Source organism: Ursus arctos, unplaced genomic scaffold (assembly GCF_023065955.2).
Source record: "Ursus arctos isolate Adak ecotype North America unplaced genomic scaffold, UrsArc2.0 scaffold_16, whole genome shotgun sequence".
NCBI lineage: Eukaryota > Metazoa > Chordata > Mammalia > Carnivora > Ursidae > Ursus > Ursus arctos.
In genome coordinates this window covers 56,549,573-56,573,903 of record NW_026622830.1, presented here as the reverse complement: position 1 = coordinate 56,573,903, position 24,331 = coordinate 56,549,573, and the positions used below count along the sequence as shown (strand labels likewise).

Below are 24,331 nucleotides of genomic sequence, written 5' to 3'. Positions count from 1 at the left end.
TATGTGACATACATATTTTACAGGCTGCAAATGTACAAAGAGTGCACAGCTGGCCTGGCGCCTGGCTCCAGCCACGACTCGGTGACGATACAGCAGTGGCGGCATCTTCACACCTCTGTCAGCGTCAGGTTCAGCACTGCGTGTGGCAAAGTTCTACCTCGCCCAGTCTATGCTTGCCTTTCTTTTGAGGGTTCAGGCTCCATGAAAAAGAGTAGTGCCCACTCACCTTTACTTGATATCAAGCAAAATAAATTGGCTTAAAAGAACAGAAACAGAGCTTGTATATGCAGAGGTCTACACTCCGCATCTTACTGAGCACTAGGGCTACCGTCATAATGCACTGTGCCTCTGACTTGTCCATATAAATTAAGAAGGAAATAGAATTGTATGGAATAAAAAAACCTACAGGTATTTTTAACTAACTTCTAGGTATTCCTGGCTTTTAAACACTTATTTGATTGACTGGCAAAAGAGCTGGAGGTCAAATCTCTGCTAGCCATTGATGTAACCCAACCAAACTATATTATCACGGAATATCCTGTTAGCTTGTCAGTTCCAGCTGTTTGATAAAGCTGAAAATACAAGCATATTTCTCTGGTAAACTGTAACTAGGACAAGATCGCATTTGACTAGAGATTTATTAACCTCACATGTTTGTTTTTCTTTCCGAATGTGTCTTCTAATCGATTTGGGTGCTGAACTGAAAGTGACCAACACTGAGTACCATCCCCAATCCACAACCACCTTTGTCTCTGTGACTGTGTCTACAAAAATGAGGGTGCCTGCGCACGGGGCTCACCTCCTCTCACACTCTAGTGTTTTACACATATGGTTTCCGACTAACGTGTTGCTCTGCTTAACAGTGGAAAAAATTATTATTTTTTGGAGAGAACCAGAGAAAGGACAATTGTAGAGAATCCTTTTAATTCACTTTCAGTCACAGCAGTCTCACTAAGGTCAGGACGAGTCACTACCTCATTTAATTGTAGCACGTGAACGTCAAGTACACACCCAGTCCTCTCAGGCGAGCCGGAGCGTACCGGGCTCGCGAGCCGTGCTGCCCGTTCATGAGATAATTAGATGTGGTCTCCTCAGGGCTCAGGAAGTCCTGCTGCACAAAAGAATGCTAACAGGACAGAAAGGAAAAGAATGAGGAATTGAGCTCTTCGAGCCGAGGCTGAAACAAAGGAGTCCTGACAAGAGAAGTGTGACTAGCCAAAGGCCATCACCACAGAACCCCTGAGAAACTCAGGCAGTCCAGAGTCGGTGGTGCCACAAAGACAGACGGAACAGAAGTCTAGAAGAGATCACTGGTTAATCATTACCAGCCAATTTTATTTATACAGGAGTCGTAATTACAATCAGTAAGAAAATTAAGGAAAGACGTTCATCCTCTTGTGTGTGATTTAATATGCAAACAAATCAAGTGTGAGTCACGCCAAAGTAGGTATGTAATCTTACTTCCACTCCTCTGGTGGGTGTGCAAGTTCATACTTCTCCCTCACATTGGAGACACCCATATCCAAATGGAGCCAGTGAACCTCCTCTGACCGCAGGTGACTGAGGCGAAATCCATAGCAGGCCACGTGCTTTACTTTGTGACTGTCCACTATCTTCTGAATGATCCCCTAAAACATACCCCCCACAAAAATGACTGTTATAAACAAACAGAAAAAAAACAACTGTATGCTAAAAATTAATGCAATGTGCATTTCTTTTAGTTAGCAGAAATCTTTGGTAAAAAGAGTATCAAGTTAAATAAATTACTTCATTTTTCTCAGGAATCTTTTTTCTCAAATAGTATTTTTATGAACAAGGAAAAGTTCTGAAAAAAACACAAGAGGCTCTTCCCTTTTCATTAGTGATAACCGAGGCACGGAAACGTAACATGCATTTCTGCAGCTCTACCTCTGCGGCACCCCCAAAACCTGACCAAGCGTTCTGGCCGCCCCTGGAGGTCACGTGCTGAGAACTAGACCTAAGGAGGGGGTCCCACTTTCTGAACCCAGGACAGCATACTGGTTTAGACCAGGCTACAACTTCATGTCATTTCTTAAGAAACACAGTTAGAAACATACAATGAAGGCCACGCTTCTGATAGTATCGATGATGTAGGAGAAGTTACTGGAAGCTGGGCCTACCCAATCTACTATGAGCTCTCTGTCGCTTACAATGCAGCAATCTAAAATAGTCCCCAAACCTAATGCTCCTGACACACGTGCCCATGAGTTCAGAGTTGAAGGCGGCAGGGAAGGCTGCCTCGCAAAGATGAAGCTTATCCTGGGACGAGGGCAAGGAAGCCGTAACCCCGAGTCTTGACCTGTGCTCTCACGGTTGTGGAGGTCTCGTGCGTACAGGGACGTAAATGGGCAGCACATATGGAAGACTCACATGGGAATACAGCAGAGACCATCCGCTCCCTTACGTGAAGGTGTGCTCATGATAACCACTGCACTCTTCTCAACACTTCAGGCCATTCATAATTTTTAATGAGGCTGCTATTAACATGCAAATGACTGCTAAAGAAAATCACTGTTTTTTTAAATTAGCAATTAACTGAAAGCATCATATTACTTGTAATATAAGGCACATCTTAAAAAGTTCCTACGTATACTAAATATGTCTATATTAGGGCATGATGCTGTTGATAATAAGAATGTTCCTATCCCTACTCATGAGAAAAGAGAAGTAACGTGTCCTATATATGCAAAACCTGTCAAGGACCCAGTGTGTCCACTCTAAAGGCATCATCACCTGCCCATGCTCAGCCTCCCCTTCAGACTACTGGATCCCAGGAGAAGGTTGTGTATCAAGCACGGGAGAGTGACATCATCGGGGAGAAAGCACGGACAAAGGACAGGCTGGAGGCGTCAAAGGCAGATGAGCTCTCTGTGGGACAGGAAGGATGTGTGCAGCCTACAGATGTCTGGGTGAAACTGAAGTAAGCATAAATGTCCTTCCTGGCTTTTGATTCAAGGCCCAGAATCTCTGTCAGGCCACCACGAAAGACGCTGCAGGTTGTGTCTACCCAAGGGCACCCAGCCACGGGGCAGCGGGAGCCGAAACCCAGCCCGCCCCCTAGTCTTCACCTCTTGTGCTCTGGGGCAGGGGATCTGCCTAGGGGGAAGAGACAGCCATTTCGAGTAATTCTTTCAGCGGCAACTTCTGCAGCTTCTCCTTGCCAACAACACAAATCCCTGAGCTGCACAGGACAGGCACTGGCGCCGCTTTCGAATTCCCACGAAAGCGCTTTGTCTTCCTGTCCCAGCTCTGCCAATTCACTACCGAGAGCACACCGACACCGGTGGCCCTCACTAAAGCTCGGGTTTTAGCACATCTCTTTACTCCACAGCAGCTCCCTGCTAGCACAGATTCCAGAGCTGCCTCTCTACTGTTAGGGCCGAAGTTTATGTTCACATCCGTCCCCAACCCTCTGTCTCACCAGGTCTATCCTTCGGGGACAAACGGTTTCTTACTGTTGATGTACCATCCACAGTCTGAGAGAAATCCTACCCTTTCTGGATGCCCTCCCTGATGACCCCTAGCAAAGGTTATCTTCATGACCTCTCAAGGAATGGGCACACAGATGCCTACCTGCAGAGAGGCAAGTGTACGGACGCTTAGTCCAGAGCTGTGGAGCCCAGGGGAAAGACAGGCTCCCAACCTGGAGTTTTATGGGATAGATACAGTTTTAGTCCATTCACTTGATCACGCGACCTGAAGACACCCAGTGTGACCTCAGGTTGGGTTCTGTTGAACAAAGAGTTCCCATCCTACAGAACCTCCTCATTAAACAAGGTAGCAACTTTCACTTTCCACTAAAAAATTAAAAGCAATAAACACACAGACATTTCCCTTTATTTCACGTTTTGCTTTTTCTTTATGCTTCCATACTGTGTTCTGTCCTGTTTCTCTAGAACTCCTGAATATCTCACTGCTGACTCAGTTTGAATGGTGGCCAAGATTATGAATACACAAGGACTTCTATATTTGAAGCTCAGTACATACACTCAGTAACTTAAATAATTTTGAGAACCAAATATTTGGTTCTGCATAACTGAAAAATAACTTTGAGGACTAGGTATTTAGTAAGGAATGCATACTCAAAAAAAAAAACAAAAACAAAAAAAACCCAAACCCAACATTACTACCATATGGAAAAGTATGCATGTATTATTTCTGGAAGACGTACATTCAGAAAAAGATCTCTAGGGAGATAACAGGACAAGGCTTTATAATTTGCCACTAATGGCAGCTGAATTACATTTAAATTTCTCATCCTGGTTTGATGTCCCAGGACAATCCTACCCTACAGTAGATAAACCTACACTTTGCTACTCTGAACTATCCCTTTACTCATCTGTATCATATCCCAGAATTTGGAAATATATAATTTTCCTGATTAATTTTCACATGAGATATTCGCAGGAAAAGAATTCTTCTTGAGGATGAAAAGACACTAGCCAGTGTGTACACGAGGCTCCCATCTCATCAGGAACAGAGCACGTGGCCTCAGAGCCATTCTACTACGGGGGGACAGTTATTGTCTTGTCAGCTTCCTTGCTCCGGGGGAGAAAGGGAAGTGGAGGTGCACGCAATCCTGCTATGAACGAGCTTCTAGCTGGCATCGTACACATGCAGCAGCACTGCTTAGAAACAGACGCACTGGGTCAAAAGCTACTTTAAAATGTGACGTTTTGGAAGTATGGCCACCAGGGAAACTATACCAATTATACTTGGCACACAATGTTAGAGACTGTCCTTCACCTCATGCCAATGCTGGGTAAAATTAATCTTAAAGTGTTTATCGATGTGACGGACCATAGAAGGGGGGCATTTCATTATTATAATTTACATTTCCCTCATTATATACTAGTGAGATGACACTGTACTTTCATTTCTAAAAGTTCTTTTTATGATTCTGCTTGGTTCCACTTGGTCACTTATCTTTCAGACTATGCTCTAGAAAGAAATAATGACCTTTCCACTGGTAGAAAGAAATCCTGCAAACCATTCCTTCATGTTCATCCACTCTTGAATGTTCACTCACTCTTTTGGTCATTTGCATCTAGCCTACATCTGGTGGTAAGACAGCACCCTTAGCCTCCAAAGCCTTAATCTAGAAGGAGAGAGGTGAGCATGAACAGTCTGTGGGGAAGGTGGCAACTAGATAACAAGAGATACTTGCTGTGTCTAGCTGTCTTCTCACAGTGATTTGCAAGATGTCTTTATTCTGAGAGAGATCTAAAACCACACACTGTGTTGTGAACAGTGCTCGTGTCTCTACTTCCCCCCAGGAGTTACAAGTGCACTCATCACTACTGATCTGTTTGTTACAACGTCCGGCCGTTATTTTTCTGCGTCTCTCTTTCAGATGCTCCTCACAGTAAGGAAACCGACAGCTGTTACTGTCCTCGGCTCCTCCTGTGCAGGTCTTTCTGTACCACAAAGAAGGCGTGGAGATCCACACCCTGCTCTCCAACATGAGCGCAGCCCTTCTGTCGGCTCAGCACTCACGCAGAAGTCGGCCCCAACTCGGCCAAGACAAAGCACGCCTGTGTCTATCTGCTCCCTACTGCTGCTGTAACCAATAACCACACACGGAGGGGCTTAAAAGAACACAAACGTATACTTCTCCGTTCTGGAAGATCCCAAATCTGAAATGGGTCTCACTGGGCTAAAATCCAGGTGTTGGAAGGGATGTGCTGCTTTCTGGAAGCTCTCGGCTGGCTTTCTCCAGCTGCTAGAGGCCCCTCTGTGCGTCTGCACTGCAGCCAACCCTTCATCCGCAGTCCCCTCCCTCGGACCACAGCCAGAAAAGGTCTGCGGCTCCTCATCTCCCCCATCTCAAGGTCATCTTCATCTCGGTAACATCTTCAAAGTCCCTTCTGCCATGGAAGGTCACATATACACAGGTTCTAGATTAGGATGTGGACTCTTTAAGGGCCATTCTTCTCTCTACCACAATCGCCATCTCTAAGCATCTAGTGATAAGAGAATTCTTTCTCATGCTCTTACTGTCTCATATTCTTCTTAACACTGCTTTTGAGTCTGTTTTTTTCCTTAAGGATTTTCTTTCTAGTTTCTTCCTGGATGATACTCTCCCTCCATTAAAGGAATAATTTAACTAAAATCTCTGTAGTCCTTTCCTGCACCAAAGTTATCTGAAAAACCATAATCAGTGTTCGAGCTTTTAAATGCACATTCACCCGATCCTCTATCAGACAGAAAAAGTTTACGTTTGAGACACACATAAGGCATCTGTGACACCACCTAGCAGTGAACACTGGAGACCACGGGACTACCACACACTGAGTTCCCCAGGCAGCCCTCTGGGCTGAACTCAGGGAAAACTGCCTGCTGGCTGCCTTCCCCTACGGCCACTAGCCATTCTTAGCACAGCACTGTTCACAGAGCTCCTAACTCCCACAAACTCAGAGAATCCCACACTGTTCACGTGTCTGCCCACTCTGGTCAGCAAGCCGATTTTAAATTGATCAGAATGCTTCTCTCTACTGTTATTCTTCCTACTACCAGCTTGGTTACAATAGTTAGTCCTAATCCAACCAACTCCATTCACCTTTTAGCAAACTACAGGACTGAATTTCTTGTGTTCACTTCCTCTTGCAGGTTCAGGTAATTACATCACCTTCCTCTAGAGGCTCACGACGAGCACTGAAACCTCGCAGTGTACTACGTAGTCAGGAAAGGGCACTGGGCCTGTTAATAAACTTGAAGATAACTTTGAAGGTGACAAGAATATTGTCCAACAACTCAACTGCAACTTAATCTTTAGCAGCATTATATGGTACTTGCCCAGATTTGGTGTCTGGGTATAAAATGGATTATTCTAGACCCTGTGATTTAAGGAAAATAGTAACAAGGTAGGAATGAAGGTCTGACAGAAGTTATCAGTAAGGACAGGTATGGTTTTCAATAGGTGTAATCTCTGATTATCAATTCAATTTCTTTTACGGTCATCAGTCTACTACTTTCTACTTCTGCAACCAATGTTCCTAATTTACATTTCTATCAGAAGTACTCCATTTCATCTAGGATTCGTGTAGTTACTCCAATGGGGCTCTGTCAAGCACCAGTCTGTGTGCCTGCTAGGCCCTGCTGAAGATGCCGGGGACAATACCAGGAGGCAGAAAGGCCCCTGCTGTCACAGAGCTTACGGTCTAGGGGAAGAAAGCAGAGAATAAAAGAGCAAACAAATCAAGAAACAAGACAATCTCAGCAAGGACAAATCATCATCAAAATGGGGTGATGGGCAATAGAAAAGGTGGCAGAGAGGGAGCTCTCTGGGGCTGAGAGGCCGAGGGAACGAGGGCAGTCACTGGAAATAAGAACAGGCCACAAAGAGCCAGATCCTGTAGGTCCTCGTAGGCTGCTGAAGGAATCTGGCTTTCCTCTGAGAGAAATGGGGAGTTGCTGGAGGTTTTGAGCAAATGACTGATTACAAGACTGGCATGTTAGAGAAACGGCGCAGGAAGCTGAAAGTCAAAGGGAGCGAGCTGGAGGAGAGAAGGTCATGGGGCGCGACAGGGAGAGGAGAGTCAGGGGCTTCTGAAGGACCTGAACGTTCACCCTACATGAGACAGGAAGCCACAGGAAGGTTCTGAGTTGAGGAGTGACACGCTCTGGCTTTCATTTTCATAGGGTCACCTGGCTGCTGGGCTGTGAACAGACTCAGGGGTTCCAGGGGGACAGCGGGATGTCAGGAGACCATGTGGCTCGAAGAAGGTGTCGCAGTAGGGGTCAGATGAAGTGGGTGGATTCTAGGTGCATCTGGGGACCGTGTGGCAGGACCGGCTAACGTACTGGGTGTAGGGCGTAAGCAAAGGAGGAGCAACAGATGATTCTAAGTGTCTGAAAGAAGGGAAGCCCTCAGACTGACACACAGTCCTTTCAGAGTCAGAAGCGTAGAGACGGAGGAGAGGGGCAGATGCAGCTGGGCGGCACACAGGTCCCAAGTTCAGAGGGAGACCAGTCAGAATGAGGGCAGGTGTGGAAAAGGCAGAGCTGGATTAAATGGTGGTCACAGCTTGAAGAGACCAAGAAGATGGAGGAGAGGTGCACGGGGGCTGCACGGAGACCACAGCACGGTGGTGACCTGTGGCCGCCTGCATCCCTACAGCACTTCTTTCTGGGTTCACGGATCTGTTCTATTATGTCTCCTGTTTTCTTAAAGACAGCCTGTGGGATTAACGTTCTACACCCTTATTTCTCTAAAGACACCTTCATTCCCAGTCTTCATGATTGGTAGTCTGTCTGGAAGACTTCTGCGGTACAACTCACTTTCCTGAGCCCTGAGAAGATGCTGTTCCAGTGTTGTCCTGCATCCAGCATTGCTGATGAAAAGTTTGATGTAAATGTCATTCTGTTTCCCAAGTAGGGGATTCCTCTGGTAGAATCTGGAATTTTCTATACACCCTTATTATTCTGAAGTACCACTACAATGTTTCTAGATGACCATTCTTATTCAATATAGTCCGGCATGAGTTAACCCCAATCTGAGCTCTGGAGCTGCCTGGGCCTTGCTACTGACCCGGGGCCAACGCTATGGCCGAGGTAGGTGATGTCTGCCCCCGTGGGCTGCTGCTTATTTAGGGGCAGGATGCGCCAGTCTGCCAGCACTTGGCAGGAATCATGACCGGCGTTATGACTCGCACCTGATTTTGGTCGCATCTGGGCAGCCACACCAGCCAGGTTGAGGCAGATGACGTAGACAGAACGTGCTTACGTGCCCATCTCACAGAAACCCCCCCCCACCGAAGAAGGTGCTGGGCCTCCTCCTACACAGGTGGCCACGTGGGCCAGGGATGGCCTCCGAGTGTCCGAGGCCATGAGGCCTGCACCTGAGACACTGCTTTGTACGCTTTGCCTATAAATGCTGTAGTCCTAGGAATCCTTTCAACAACCATTTAAATTAATTAAAATAAAGTAGCACATATCTGTAAAAGGAGTAAAATTACTAACTGCAGCATGAGAAATAAAACCTCTATAATGAATTACAACAAGAATCCAGATATTTTCTCAACGCCTCCAAAGGTGCTGGTTCTTGAGTCAAGCAAATTACCTTCTACTGAGCACAACTGTCTAGCAGAAATGAAAATGCAAGCTGTACATGTTCCTTTAAAATTTCTAAAAATAAATAAATAGAAATGGGTGAATTCCATTTTAATAACATATTCCATTTAACCTACTATATGTCAAGAACATGATCTTTTCAACAGGCAATCAAAACAGGTTATTAATAAGATATTTTACCTTCTTTTTTCACACTAAGTCTTCAAAACCTTGTATTTTTACACTTACAAGACATCGGCTGAGACTGGCTACGCCCGGGTGTCCACCTGCTGCACACGGTGCCCAGAGCAGGCAGTGCAGCAGGGTGGGGTCTGAATCGAATTATTCAGCTCCTTTGGGTTGTTTTCTAATATTCGGTTACTTTGGATAACAGTAAGCTATCTCTTTTCAGAAACTGGGTGGCCTGGTTTCCTCTTTGCTACCATTATTAAATGGTCTGTTGCTTTCTACCAAGTGCCTATGCTTCCAATCTGAACTCAGCCCCGCACCCATTTCTGCCGGAGGTTACTGGGCCTCAAATGCTGCCACGTTCCTTCCACTGTACCCCTAATGATATATGCCGGTTCCTTTATCTGTAGTGTTCCTTGTGTGGTGCTTCTTGGGGAGAAAGACTGCATGGACATGTGCTTCAGTACTATTCTGTTCAGTTGTGCAAATCCATTACTTTAGAATTAAACTACTGCATTTTCAAATGTTATAGCATTAAATGAACATGAGTGATGAATAACGCCCACCTTCCATCACAGGAAAAGCTGTGGTGAACCAATGCCAACTCAGAGTTCTTTGCCTCAAGGTGAAATCATCAACTGATGGGACCTATTTAATTTCAAACATTTATCAATTACTATGAAGTAAAACCACCTGGTTCTCAGTCACATGGATTTGCTCATATTGATCTTCATAAAGGTCCGACGAATATGTTCTCATAACTTAGGAATGTGAATCTGGTTTAAGTTCTTCTTCACAATATAAACGTTTTCATCTGGTAAGTTTGTAACATTGGCTAAAGGCTTGACATGTGCCCAGGGATCATTGGTTTTCTCCTTGATATGGATCCTCTTGTGTATAGTAAATTTGATACCAAAACACCTTTGTCGTGGAGCCTTTCCACGGTGCATTTTCAGTTATAATCAATCTTGAATGTTTGCTAAATGTCTTGTCAAATTCACATCTCTGAAAGGGCTCCCCTCCTGTACAAATACTCGGAAGTTTATTAAGGCTGATGCAGTGCTTTAAGAGACTTCCTCATTCACTGTAACTGAAATTCACAAAGACTAGAACATATACTAAGAGCCTTCCCATAAGCTCTACATTTGCAAGGTTTCTCTCCAATATGAATCTTCCAATTAACATTAAGGTAGAACACTGGCTGCTGGCCTTTCTACCAAGTGACTCTGTTTATAAAATTAAATATAAAATAAAACTATGGGAAAGCTAGAAAAAGCTATCGAGCTTCATAAAAAGTTGAAGCTTTTTAAAACAAGAGACTACTATATTTCAATTATACCACAAGTAGATGTTAGTACATATTTAAACCCTGAATGAATTATTCACCTTTGAATAATTAATCCACCTGAACAGTGAGTACTGCAATATTATAGAGGTAATGGAAATTACATAGAACTTCAATGTAATACTGTGCCCTTCAATCTAAATTCTGTCAATCCCTTTAATTTGCTTAAAAGTACTTAAGGCATATAAGTTTAAGAGCAGCAGATTAAATAGCTTCATTAGTATAAAAAGAAAGGGGGGAAAAAAGATGTATCTGTTCATCCTGGCATTGGACACTGTCCTCCTTAGAGATGAACACGGAGTAGGCAGAGGGAAGGAAGGAGCAGTTTCTCTGTAACACCTGGCCAAAGTAAACACCTGCTGAAAACTGGCGTCCTGAACTCAGTTGTCTGAAACCACACTGCTACCCTCTCACCCCCCACTCTCAGCAATCTTGGCCCACGAAGCGCCTCTCACCTCTCTTGGCCACGATGCTCACTGGCCGCCCACAGGCTACCACCCACACTCAACATTACTCACACAGGCAACCTCGCCACCAGGATTGCCTTGGGAAGCACACTCTGCACTGCAACTAAGGCCATGGGTGTCTCCTCCCCACCACAGTAGACAGTAAGCTGTATGAGCAGGGACCCTTTATATCCCCAGAACCTTGACAAATGTCTGGTGTGTGGAACCAATCAGTTTTTGAAGAACCTATCCTATCTGGAGTCATGCAGATACCTTCAAAATTCACTTTATAGAAAATAATTTATTTCCTAAGTATTAGAGGTTGTTTTAATTGCTTTGTTCTCTTATGTCCTAAAATGTTAAAAAAAAAAAAAAGAGAGAGAAAAACATCAATAGCATTATATGAATAACATGATTCAGTTATTATTTTCCTAAGATATTTTACAATTAAAATTCTGTCAGTCACATATTAAGTGAATAAATAATATAAAGAAAAAGTTAACATCACTGTAATATGGGAATAAAAATTTTTATCTTTTTTGGTGTGTGCCATTAACCTAGGCCCATGTAACTTTAATGTCCATGAAGGGTCTCTCCCAGGAAAATGCACTTACCCTGACATCGGTAGCATCTCCATGCCTGATCATACTGGCCCAAGCAGCTGGCTCACTGCTGTTGTCAAAATAATGAAAGACCTTCAACACTCGCTCCATTGCCCCAGGGGAACATTCCACTCCGGTACCCAGGTGAGTTGTGGTACTCGAATTTGGTGTGTGATTCAAGTTTGGGTCAAGGTAAGCAGCTGCCATTATTTTGCTAGATGCTATGTATCTGTCATACTCTAGAAGGGGGAAAAAAAAGCTGTCAGTGTACCATATTTGAAATCTATTAAAATGTGGTTAAAATCTATTAAAACATGATATACTGATCCTTATATTAATAACACTGCTCTATGTTCTTCCCCTATGGTCATGTCATATGCAGAAGGTGAGCATCGGGAGAGCAGAGACCTGACTGACCAAGATAATCGCTGTACTCTCCTGCACCCAGAGCACTACCGAATTCACAATAGCATAACAAATATTTGTTAAATTTTCTTAACAAATTAAAAGACCAGGAGTCCTATTTTAGCTCTGTCAAACATTCACCATGTTATCTATGAACAATGTCACCTCACCGTCCACCCTTTTAAAATCACAGCCTTTAAATCTGTGGAAAACCTCACAGGAAAGCCAAATATGTTAATTTTGCTGACTACTTCTGAAAACCTATACATGAGATGCAAGTTCTTTCTTCATACAATAAAAATGCAATGAGTGGTCATGACACATACGAGGCACTGGTGACAAAAACCCCAGAGTTAAAACCAAGTCCTCCCACTTATCCAGTCCCTCAGCAGGAGAGTCAGACAAGTCACAACTGAAAATAAAACGAAACCAGAAAGCACAAACCAACCACTGTCTGGTCTGTCGGTGTGATAGGAAGACTTCCATTTGAATGTGGGGCAATAGCTTGGCCAACATGAACACTCCCACTGAGAAAAGTCAGGTTAAAAACCAGACCAACGGGGCGCCTGGGTGGCACAGCGGCTAAGCGTCTGCCTTCGGCTCAGGGCGTGATCCCGGCGTTGTGGGATCGAGCCTGACATCAGGCTCTTCTGCTATGAGCCTGCTTCTTCCTCTCCCACTCCCCCTGCTTGTGTTCCCTCTCTCGCTGGCTGTCTCTGTCTCTGTCGAATAAATATATAATATCTTTAAAAAAAAGAAAAAAAAAAAAAAACCAGACCAACGTTTGGAGTCCAAGACATTGTGAGGCAACCAGGACAGCAGGGGACATAGGTGGAGACATGAAGAGACACTGAACAACAGCTGCCTCTTCCCAAAGGGCATTTGCCAATTCTGGGCCTTCAAGAGCCTGAAGATCCAAGAAAAAGCCACCAATGAGAGAGAAACCGGCTGAGCTTTTGGCAGTGAGAGACCAAGTTATGAGCATGGGGACCCTAGGACTCTGGTGAGCAGGACAGGCTGGAGAACTGAGCCACACACTCCGCTAGTTGTCCCTTTAAGATAGTTACCAATCCTGAAACCAAGCCCAACGGGAGCCATTAGAAGCTCAGTGAAGCTGAAGACAGGCAGAAGAGACTAGGAGTCCACCTGGGCCCAGCAGACAAAACGGGAACAGCATGACAGACAAACTCAACCTAACCAACAGAAAGCACTACACCCAAGCGCAATTCACCTCCGCAAGAGAAGTACCCACTAACTACGCACAGGAGGCAGTCACTAAAACTGACCACGTGGCGGGTGAAAGAGCAAGATTCAATAAATATCAAAGGACTAAAATTATTAAAAGTATATTCTGTCTCTAGCATTAAAGCTGGACAACAACAAAATAATTAAAAAATCACCAACTGTCTGGAAAAAAATCACCGTTTGGAAATTAAGCAACATATTTCAAGTAACCCATTAGCCAAAAAGAAACTCAAAGTATTCTCAATTCAACAATACAATTAAAAAGAAAGATCAATACTACATGCAGACAGAGCTGTCATTAGAATAAAATCTACGCTTTTATTATTTTTTTTAAAGACTTCATTTTTAAGTCATCTCTACACCCAGCCTGGGGCTTGAACTTACAACCCTGAGATCAAGTGTTGCACGTTCCACCTACTGAGTCAGCCTGGTGTCCCTAAGATAAATACTCTTAAATGCATGTATTAGAAATGAAGATTGGAAATTAATCATCTAAATATCCATATTTCACAGTACAATTTGGAAGTTGAACAAAATCAAGGTTTGGTTTTTTTTTTAACAAGAATAATGCAACTGATAAACCTCTAGCAAGACTAATCAAGGAAAAAAAAGATAAGGCGAAAACTAATGACAGCAAGAATGAAGCAGAACAGATAACAGAATGTTAATAATAGGAAGTAATGATAGAATATCAGATATTATTAAGAATATCATGAACTATGTCAATGAACATAAAAGTTGAGATGCATACACAATTCTTTTTTAAAAGATTTTATTTATTTATTTAACAGAGAAAGAGCACAAAAGCTGGCAGAGGGGCAGAGGGAGAGGGAGAAGGAGGAGGAGGCACCCCAGTGAGCAGGAAGCCTAGCTTGGGGCTTGATCTCAGGACCCTGGGATCATGACCAAAGCCGAAGGCGGACACCTAACCGACGGAGCCACCCAGGTACCCTGAGATGGGGCATACACAATTCTTTACAAAGTACAACTTAAGCCCAAGCCATTAGAAACTGCTGCTGTACGAAACCAAAACCATAAATATAAAGCCCATTTAAATAGACCTATTCCGTTAAAAATGGTCAATCTGCAATTAAAATTCTTCCCACAAAGGAATATCTGAATTCTTCCAATAATTTAAGGAAGGATAATATTAATCTTACAGAAATTCTTCCACTGAACAAAAAGGGAACATTTCCCAACTTATCTTATGAAACCAGCAAAACACTGACACAAAACCAGTCAAGGACAATATGAGAAAGGGTACGAATCAATCTTTCTTACAAACACAGGTGCAATAATCTTTAAAAAAAAAAAAAAAGATCAGCAAATGTCATCACGCAATATTTCATAATGTATCATGACCAAGAGGGACCCGTCAGAGGAAGGCAAGGGTGGATAAACACTCAGACAGAGGTCTCTGTTTGCAGCAGTCTTCGTCACACTGTCAGAGCACGGGAGCCACCAAGACACCCTACAGCAGGTGAAAGGATAAAAAACACTGTGGTCTATCCAGGCAATGGAATATTTAGTGCTAAAAAGCAATGAGCTACCAAACCATGAAAAGACTTGGAGGAAACTTCAATGCGTATTACTAAGTGAGAGAAGCCGATCACACTATATGATTCCAAATATATGACATTCTAGGAATGGCAAACCCACAGAGACAGTAAAAATTTCAGTGGATGCAGAGTTTGGGGGGGGGGCAAGGATGAAAAAGTGGAGCAAAAAGGACTTTTCAGGCAGCAAAAAGATTATGTAGGACAGTATAATGAGGATACATGTCATTATATATCTGTGCAAACCCGCAGAACGTACACCACAAGAGTGACCCCGACAGTAAACCGTGGACTTCGGCGATAACTGATGGGTCCATGTAGGTTCACCAGTTATAACAGATGTACCACTCTGCTGGGGGATGCTGATAATGGGGAAGTGTAGCAAAAAGCCTCGCTTGGGACTTCTCATTCCATAGTTGAGACCTGCTCAGGCATCAGAGCTCTGACACTCAGCACACTGCCCCAGGCAGCACTGCGGGGAGGGTGGGGGAGGGGGGTGCAGGGCAGGGCTTCCTAAAACGGAATGCTAATCTCGCTGCTGACTATCGGAGCCTCCGCTCTCCCTTGAACACAGAAGATAGACACCTTTTCTGCTCTTGAAAGAAGTAGGGCAGTCCCAAGTCAGGGTGTGAGGAAACAAGGTGCTGACAAAACTTGGAGTTCAAGCTGGGCCTCACCCCACAGTCTGATATAAATACTCCATAAAATAGCACAGATGCAAGAGAGGAAGCAAAAAACTCCCAGAGTTCCCTAGCTGATATTCACTATAACACCCCAAGATCCCACCAAGACAGCAAACTGATTCTCCTTGAAATATGCCAGCCCTTTAATAAAACTTGAGATGTCTGCCAGAACATGAGAGAAGGAGCAAAGAATGCAAACTGTTACAGCTCAATTTTAAAAACTTCAGACATAAACAAGTTTGGAGAGTTTTTAAGAAGTTGGTGATGACCCTAGTTACAGGAAATCCTTAAACAAACTAGACTGCTGTAAAAACCTTCCTCTCCCAAATGTTGTTCTTTCACACAAGATTCGGGTTTCTCTTCTCATCAAGAGTCTAATCTGAATACACTAAATTTCCTATATTGATTTTACTTAACAAAGAGCTAACGTTACTTAAATATTTAATGTTATATCAATACGTGACCGCCTGTATTTTCCAAAAGTCGCCGTGAAAGTGCCTCCTGCTCCAGTGTGACTCTGCCTCTCTCTTCCACAGGTGGAGGCCACGTTCCTTCCCCTCACATCTGGGGGGGCTCCTGACGCACCTAAGAAACATCCCGCGCCAGGTATTAAGAGGCAAACTAGGTTCCCTTGGTTCTCTTGGGCTGCTCGCTCATGAAACCCAATCACATGCTACCCAGAAGCGCAAGAAGCCCGAGAACTGAGCTCCAAGAACCAAAGCCTGAGCTGAGCTGCCCGCTGACAGGCAGCATCGAGTTCCGAGGCCCGTGGCAGAGCCAGCCTCCGAGTGGGCCCTCTGGCTGCCCGCTGTGCCTCCTGAGCTCCCGCCACATGGAAACAGCTGTCCCTGCGGAGCCCTGTCCAGACAACAGATTGGAACAAAATAATTCTTGTCATTTTAAGCCACTAAGTGTTGGGATGACTTGTTATCAGCAAAGATAACTAATATCGCATGGATCCCAACTAAAGGAAGCACGGGTGGTTCTCGCTTTGCACAGGAGCGTGGGACCTACGATGACTTGACAAAAGTGGTTTGAACAGCACTTGCCTTCTTCTTCCCCTCGCTCTATGACGAAAGACACGGAGTAAGTATCTTTCCAATGCCTTGGCAAACTGTCATGCTCCTTTCTAAGTTTTGGGTCAGCCTCCATCATTGTAGCCTCGTACATTCAGTGTCGTAAGCCACCTCCTAAACCGCCTCTGCTACGAACTTTCTTGCCACGTCTCCTCCTCCGGAACATCCTCTTTTTTGTCACAACTCTCTTCCTCACTTGTCAATAAGTTCACCTTTATTTGCAAAGCTCCTCTGACCACACAACTAGAAAGTCTGGCTCCACAGCAAAGTCAACATTCCTACAGTCAGCTATGTGCTTCTGTGACCGTCTCAGTCAGAACGCTGCACGGTGACCCGCACGGCGCAGGAAGCTTCTGCCGCACCGCACACCACACACTTACACTCTCCGTTACTTCCCGCCGCACTGCTGGGATTTCTGCGTCCGCATCACCTCCAGCTGTAGCACGCAGAGCCTGCCCAAACTCCACACACCGGCTTTAAGAGCTGAAATAACTGCTGGGTCCACTGGCCAGAGTAACGCAACTAAGTCCGCTGGTTCCTAAGGCGGCTTCATGCAAGCCGAGGGCTCGGCTGCTCCCGCTCCACGGTCACCAGCTTCACAGGACCTCGGCCCGTTCGATTTCACTTCCAGTGTGACCATTTCCTGCTTCAACACTGCAACTCATCTTTGTTGTCCAATTCCCTCCTGTGATGATCCATTTTTGTAAAATGTCACAGGGGTTTATCCCTGGCAAACAAGAAGGCACCACGACTACACATTTGCTGTCTGTGTATAAACTGAGTAACAGACGCAGGGTGGCCAGTCAGCAGCAGACTGGGAAAGAGCTACCGTGACCGGCCGCTGGTCACACTTCACATCTGTTGCTTCTGTAGTGATCTGCAGACCGAGTCTGTACTTGATGCAATTGCCCACAGGTGATAACCTGTGTTAACTAAAACGGAACCATTCTGTTGAGGACGGGCATTATTTAAGCCACAGAAATTGATATTCGTACATGCTGGAACCATGCAAAGCATGGACTGCCGGCATAACAATTCAACTAATATCTTCATTACACAGACTGTTTTTTGGATTTCGGATAATATGGCAAACTATGTAAATCATTTACTTTACTTGAGATATCACTATAAAAATTTTAATGCTATATATCTCATGAAAATATTCAACATTAGTCTTTAATATCAACTATAAATTAATTTCTAAGACTGCTAACACCGAGACCTTGAAAGTAATTGGTGAATAATTTCTGGAGACTTAAAAAAATTCCTAAGGAAATGAGGAATGGCAAAATATAAAGAATACAACTGTGCTGAGTTACATACAGTCTTACTTAATTCAGCCAATTTAAACATGTTATTTGTAAAACCCACATTAACAAAGTGTTGTTAAGATGAACATGTTTTAAATCTAAAGTTAATGTGACAAGTGTAGTTAAGTCATAGCAGTTAAGTCATCATAACCTACTTGTGTTTGTTTATGTATTTATGTTTTAAAGATTTTATTTATTTACGAATGTACGTTATGGGAGATTACTGACTCAATGAAATGATCCAATGTCAGAATCATCAGCATCCCCGAGGGGGTGGAGAAAAACAGAGGTCTAGAAGAGATATTTGAACAAACTGTAGCTGAAAACTCCCCTAATCTAGCAAGGGAAACAAACATTCGTGTCCAAGAGGCAGAGAGGACCCCTCTCAAGCTCAACCACGACAAACCTACGCCACGTCACGTCATAGTGCATTTCGCAAATATTAGATCCAAGGATACAGTATTGAAAGCGGCCAGGGCAAAGAAATTTCTCACGTACCAAGGCAAAGGCATCAGAATTACGTCAGACCTGTCTACACAGACCTGGAATGAGAGAAAGGGTTGGGGGGGCATTTTTAAAGCTCTTTCAGAGAAAAACATGCAGCCAAGGATCCTTTATCCAGCAAGGCTGTCATTCAGAATTGATGGAGAAATAAAGACATTTCAGAATCGCCAGTCATTAACCAATTTCGTAACCACGAAACCAGCCCTACAGGAGATATTAAGGGGGGTTCTATAAAGGTAAAAAGGCCCCAAGAGTGATACAGAACAGAAAGTCACAGCCAATACAAACAAAGACTTTACTGGCAACATGGCATCATTAAAATCATATCTCTCAGTTCTTAGAGCCAATCAAATGGTTTAAACACTCCCATAAAACACCACAGGGTTGCAGATTGGATAAAAAGAAATGACCCATCCATTTGCTGTCTACAAGAGACTCATTTGAAACCCAAAGATGCATTCAGACTGAGAGTAAGGGGATGGAGTACCATCTTTCACGCAAATGGACCTCAAAAGAAAGCTGGGGTAGCAATTCTCATATCAGATAGACTGGATTTTAAACGAGAGACTATAGTTAGAGATGCAGAAGGGCACTATATTATTCTTAAAGGAAGTATTCAACAAGTGGATATGACAATTATAAATATATATGCCCCCAACAGGGGAGCAGCAAGATACACAAGCCAACTCTTAACCAGAATAAAGAGACATACAGATAAAAATACATTAATAGTAGGGGACCTCAACACTCCACTATCAGAAATAGAACACCCCGGCAAAAACTAAGCAAAGAATCAAAGGCTTTGAATGCCATACTCGACGAGTTGGACCTCATAGATATACATAGAACACTACACCCCAGAACCAAAGAATACTCATTCTATTCTAATGCCCATGGAACATTCTCAAGAATACACCATGTTCTGGGACACAAAACAGGTCTCAACCGATACCAAAAGATTGAAATTATCCCCTGCATATTCTCAGACCACAACGCTCTGATTGGAACTCAACCAGAGGAAAAATTTGGAAGAAACTCAAACACTTGGAGACTAAGAACCGTCCTGCTCAGGAATGACTCGATAAACCAGGAAATCAAAAATCAACTTAAACAATTTATGGAGACGAACGAGAATGAAAACACAATGGTCCAAAACCTATGGGATACTGCAAAGGCAGTCCTAAGGGGAAAATACATAGCCATCCAAGCCTCACTCAAAAGAATAGAAAAATCTAAAATGCAGCTTTTATATTCTCACCTCAAGAAGCTGGAACAGCAACAGAGGGACAGGCCTAATCCACTCACGAGGAAGCAGTTGACCAAAATTAGAGCAGAAATCAATCAATCAGAAACCAGAAGTACAGGAGAGCAGATCAACAGGACTAGAAGCTGGTTCTTTGAGAGAATCAATAAAATTGACAGACCACTGGCAAGACTTATCCAAAAGAAAAGAGAAAGAACCCAAATTATTAAAATTATGAATGAAAAAAGGAGAGGTCACGACCAACACCATTGAAATTGGAAGGATTATTAGAAATTTTTATCAACAGCTATATGCCAATAAACTAAGTAATCTGGAAGAGATGGAATCCTTCCTGGAAACCTATTAACTACCAAGATTGAAACAGGAAGAAATTGATTTCTTAAACAGGCCAATTAATTATGAAGAAATTGAGTCAGTGATAAACAACCTTCCAAAGAACAAAACTCCAGGCCCGGATGGTTTTCCTGGGGAATTCTACCAAACCATTCAAAGAAGAAATAATACCTATTCTCCTAAAGCTATTTCAAAAAATAGAAACAGAAGGAAAGCTACCAAACTCATTCTATGAGGCCAATATTACCTTGATCCCCAAACCAGGCAAAGACCCCCTCAAAACGGAGAATGACAGACCGATTTCCCTAATGAATATGGACGCCAAAATCCTCAACAAGATACTTACTAATAGAATCCAACAGTACATTAAAAGGATTCTCCATCATGATCAAGTGGGATTCATACCTGGGATGCAAGCGTGGTTCAATATTCGCAAATCAATCAGCGTGATACATCATATCAACAAGAAAAGACTCAGGAACCATATGATCCTCTCAATTGATGCCGAAAAAGCATTTGACAAAATACAGCATCCTTTCCTGATTAAAACCCTTCAGAGTGTAGGAATAGAGGGTACACTTCTCAATCTCATAAAAGCCATCTATGAAAAGCCTACAGCAAATATCATTCTCAATGGGGAAAAGCTGGAAGCCTTTCCCTTAAGATCAGGAACACGACAAAGATGCCCACTCTCGCCACTATTATTCAACATAGTACTAGAAGTCCTTGCAACAGCAATCAGACGACAAAAAGGGATCAAAGGTATCCAAATCGGCAAAGAAGAAGTCAAAATGTCTCTCTTCGCAGATGACATGATACTCTATATGGAAAACCCAAAAGAAGCCACTCCCAAACTATTAGAAGTTATAGAGCAATTCAGTAATGTGGCGGGATACAAAATCAATGCTCAGAAATCAGTTGCATTTCTATACACGAATAACGAGACCGAAGAAAGAGAAATGAGGGAATCCATCCCATTTACAATAGCACCAAAAACCATACGTTACCTTCAAATTAACTTAACCAGAGACGTAAAGGGCCTATATTCTAGAAACTATAAATTACTCTTGAAAGACATTGAGGAAGACAGAAAAAGATGGAAAAATATTCCATGCTCATGGATCGGAAGAATTAACATAGTTAAAATGTCCATGCTACCCAGAACAATCTACACTTTCACTGCTATCCCGATCAAAATACCGAGGACATTTTTCAAAGAACTGGAACAAATAGTCCTTAAATTTGTATAGAAACAGAAAAGGCCCCAAATCTCCAAGGAACTGTTGAAAAGGAAAAACAAAGCTGGGGGCATCACAATGCCGGATTTCGAGCTGTACTACAAAGCTGTGATCACAAAGACAGCATGGTACTGGCACAAAAACAGACACATAGACCAATGGAACAGAACAGAGAACCCAGAAATGGACCCTCGGCTCTTTGGGCAACTAATCTTTGATAAAGCAAGAAAAAACATCCGGTGGGAAAAAGACAGTCTCTTCAATAAATGGTGCTGGGAAAATTGGACAGCTACATGCAAAAGAATGAAACTTGACCACTCTCTCACACCATACACAAAAATAAACTCCAAATGGATGAAAGACCTCGATGTGAGACAGGAATCCATCAAAATTCTAGAGGGGAGCACAGGCAGCAACCTCTACGACATCGGCCAAAGCAACCTTTTTCATGACACATCCCCAAAGGCAAGAGAAACAAAAGATAAAATGAACTTATGGGACTTCATCAAGATAAAAAGCTTCTGCACAGCCAAGGAAACAGTCAAAAAAACTAAGAGGCAGCCCACAGAATGGGAGAATATATTTACAAGTGACACTACAGATAAAGGACTGGTATCCAAGATCTACAAAGAACTTCTCAAACTCAATACACGAGAAACAAATAAACAAATCAAAAAATGGGCAGAAGATATGAATAGACACTTTTCCAATGAAGACATACAAATGGCTAACAGACACATGAAAAAATGTTCAAAATCATTAGCCATCAGGCGCCTGGGTGGCACAGCGGTTAAGCGTCTGCCTTTGGCTCAGGGCGTGATCCCGGTGTTGTGGGATCGAGCCCCACATCAGGCTCCTCTGCTATGAGCCTGCTTCTTTCTCTCCCACTCCCCCGCTTGTGTTCCCTCTCTCGCTGGCTGTCTCTATCTCTGTCGAATAAATAAATAAAATCTTTAAAAAAAAAAAAAAATCATTAGCCATCAGGGAAATTCAAATCAAAACCACACTGAGATACCACCTTACGCCAGTTAGAATGGCAAAAATAGACAAGGCAAGAGACAACAATTGCTGGAGAGGATGTGGAGAAAGGGGATCCCTCCTACATTGTTGGTGGGAATGCAAGTTGGTACAGCCACTCTGGAAAACAGTGTGGAGGTCCCTTAAAAAGTTAAAAATTGAGCTACCCTATGATCCAGCCATTGCACTACTGGGTGTTTACCCCAAAGATACAGACGTAGTGAAGAGAAGGGCCATATGCACCCCAATGTTCATAGCAGCAATGTCCACAATAGCTAAATCGTGGAAGGAGCCGAGATGCCCTTCAACAGATGACTGGATTAAGAAGTTGTGGTCCATATATACAATGGAATATTACTCAGCTATCAGAAAGAACGAATTCTCAACATTTGCTGCAACATGGACGGCACTGGAGGAGATAATGCTAACTGAAATAAGTCAAGCAGCGAAAGACAACTATCATATGATTTCTCTCATCTATGGAACATAAGAACTAGGATGATCAGTAGGGGAAGAAAGGGATAAAGAAAGGGGGGGTAATCAGAAGGGGGAATGAAACATGAGAGACTATGGACTATGAGAAACAAACTGAGGGCCTCAGAGGGGAGGGGGGTGGGGGAATGGGATAGACCGGTGATGGGTAGTAAGGAGGGCACGTATTGCATGGTGCACTGGGTGTTATACGCAACTAATGAATCATCGAGCCTTACATCGGAAACCGGGGATGTACTGTATGGTGACTAACATAATATAATAAAAAATCATTAAAAAAAAAGAAAGATTTTATTGATTTGACAGAAAGAAAGAGAGAGCACAGCAGGGGGAGGAGGAGGGGGTAGGGGCACAGGGGACAGACAGAAGCAGACCCTGATGTGAGGCTCTATCCCAAAACCCGGAGACCATGACCTGAGCTGAAGGCAGACCAACTGAGCCACCCAGGTGCCCCCACTTGTATATATTTAAACTCAGAAACAGAGAGGTGGCCACTGGCCAACACTGTCATCTATAAAAGGAGGAAAACTTAGAAACAATCAGAAATAACCTTTTCCATGGATCCAATTAGCTAAACACCTAAAACAAATATGAAAGAGATTCTATCTTGGGATCCAGATGGAAAACTGATCTTTTCCTTTCTGAATATTATAGTAACTTTCTACATTGGACATTTCTAACATTGCTAAGCCCTTCTCATTTTTTGTACTTGACAAAAACCAAAACTATACAACTGCTTTGTCAATTTAGAATATTAAAAATAATTAAGGCATACCCTGTGCTGGATTTCCTAATTTTTTTTAAAGATGTATTCATTTATTTGAGAGAGGGAGGGAAGGGGAGGGAGGGAAACATGTGAGCAGGGTGGGGAGAGGGCAGAGGGAGAGAGAGGATCTCACACAGACTCCCTGCTGAGCGCAGAGCCCAACATGAGGAGGGATGCAGGACTCATTGCCGGGCTCAATCCCATGACCCATGAGACCATGAACTTAGCGGAAACCAAGGGCTGGACATGCAACCATCTGAGCCACCCAGGTGCCCCTGGATTTCTAAACTTCTGATTGCTATGTTACGGAAGCCACCTCTGTGTGCTCGGGTGGCTGCACTGATGGCTCTAACAGGCATATGTCCTCCCATTTAAAGCCTGAAGCCTGTACTAACACCTGTGAAGGTAAAAGGAGAATCCTGGAGGCCCTACACACAACAAGCAGGTCTTATGTTTCCACTATTTCCGGTATCATGAAACAGTTGTCCAGTTCGATTTAATGAAGCCAGAAGGACTTCAATCAGATAACCCAACTGACCCTACCAAAACTCACAGATACTAGACATCTTTATCTTACGTTGGTTCAGTCTACTAACCTGTTCAGTGACCGTTCCAGTCCTCTCTGCCCTCCTACTATCTTTCCCTTTCCCTGTCTTTCCAAAACAAGCACATTAGCGGACAATCTGTCCAACTGTCTATTTGATTCTCTATCCTTACAACTTTCTAACAAGGACCTTAGAACTGAAGCTAGGAACACAAATGGTACTGTACTTCACCCCAAATCTAAG

At 43.4% G+C, this 24,331-nt stretch overlaps 1 protein-coding gene across 2 annotated transcripts in view; it reads right to left on the bottom strand.

Annotated features, from left to right (window-relative positions):
* LOC125282002 (focal adhesion kinase 1-like) overlaps positions 1-24,331 on the bottom strand; it is a 97,138-nt gene that overhangs the window by 25,395 nt on the left and 47,412 nt on the right. Inside the window, exons 3-4 of one of the 2 annotated variants that reach the window (XM_057312992.1) lie at positions 11,667-11,893; positions 1,301-1,628 (exon numbers count right to left, since the gene is read on the bottom strand). In XM_057312992.1, the coding sequence (XP_057168975.1) occupies positions 1,458-1,628; positions 11,667-11,861 (366 nt within the window). In that variant the 5' untranslated portion in view covers positions 11,862-11,893 and the 3' untranslated portion in view covers positions 1,301-1,457. Of the gene's footprint in view, positions 1-1,300; positions 1,629-11,666; positions 11,894-24,331 lie in introns of those variants that run through there. The other variant, XM_057312991.1, reaches the window with a different exon arrangement.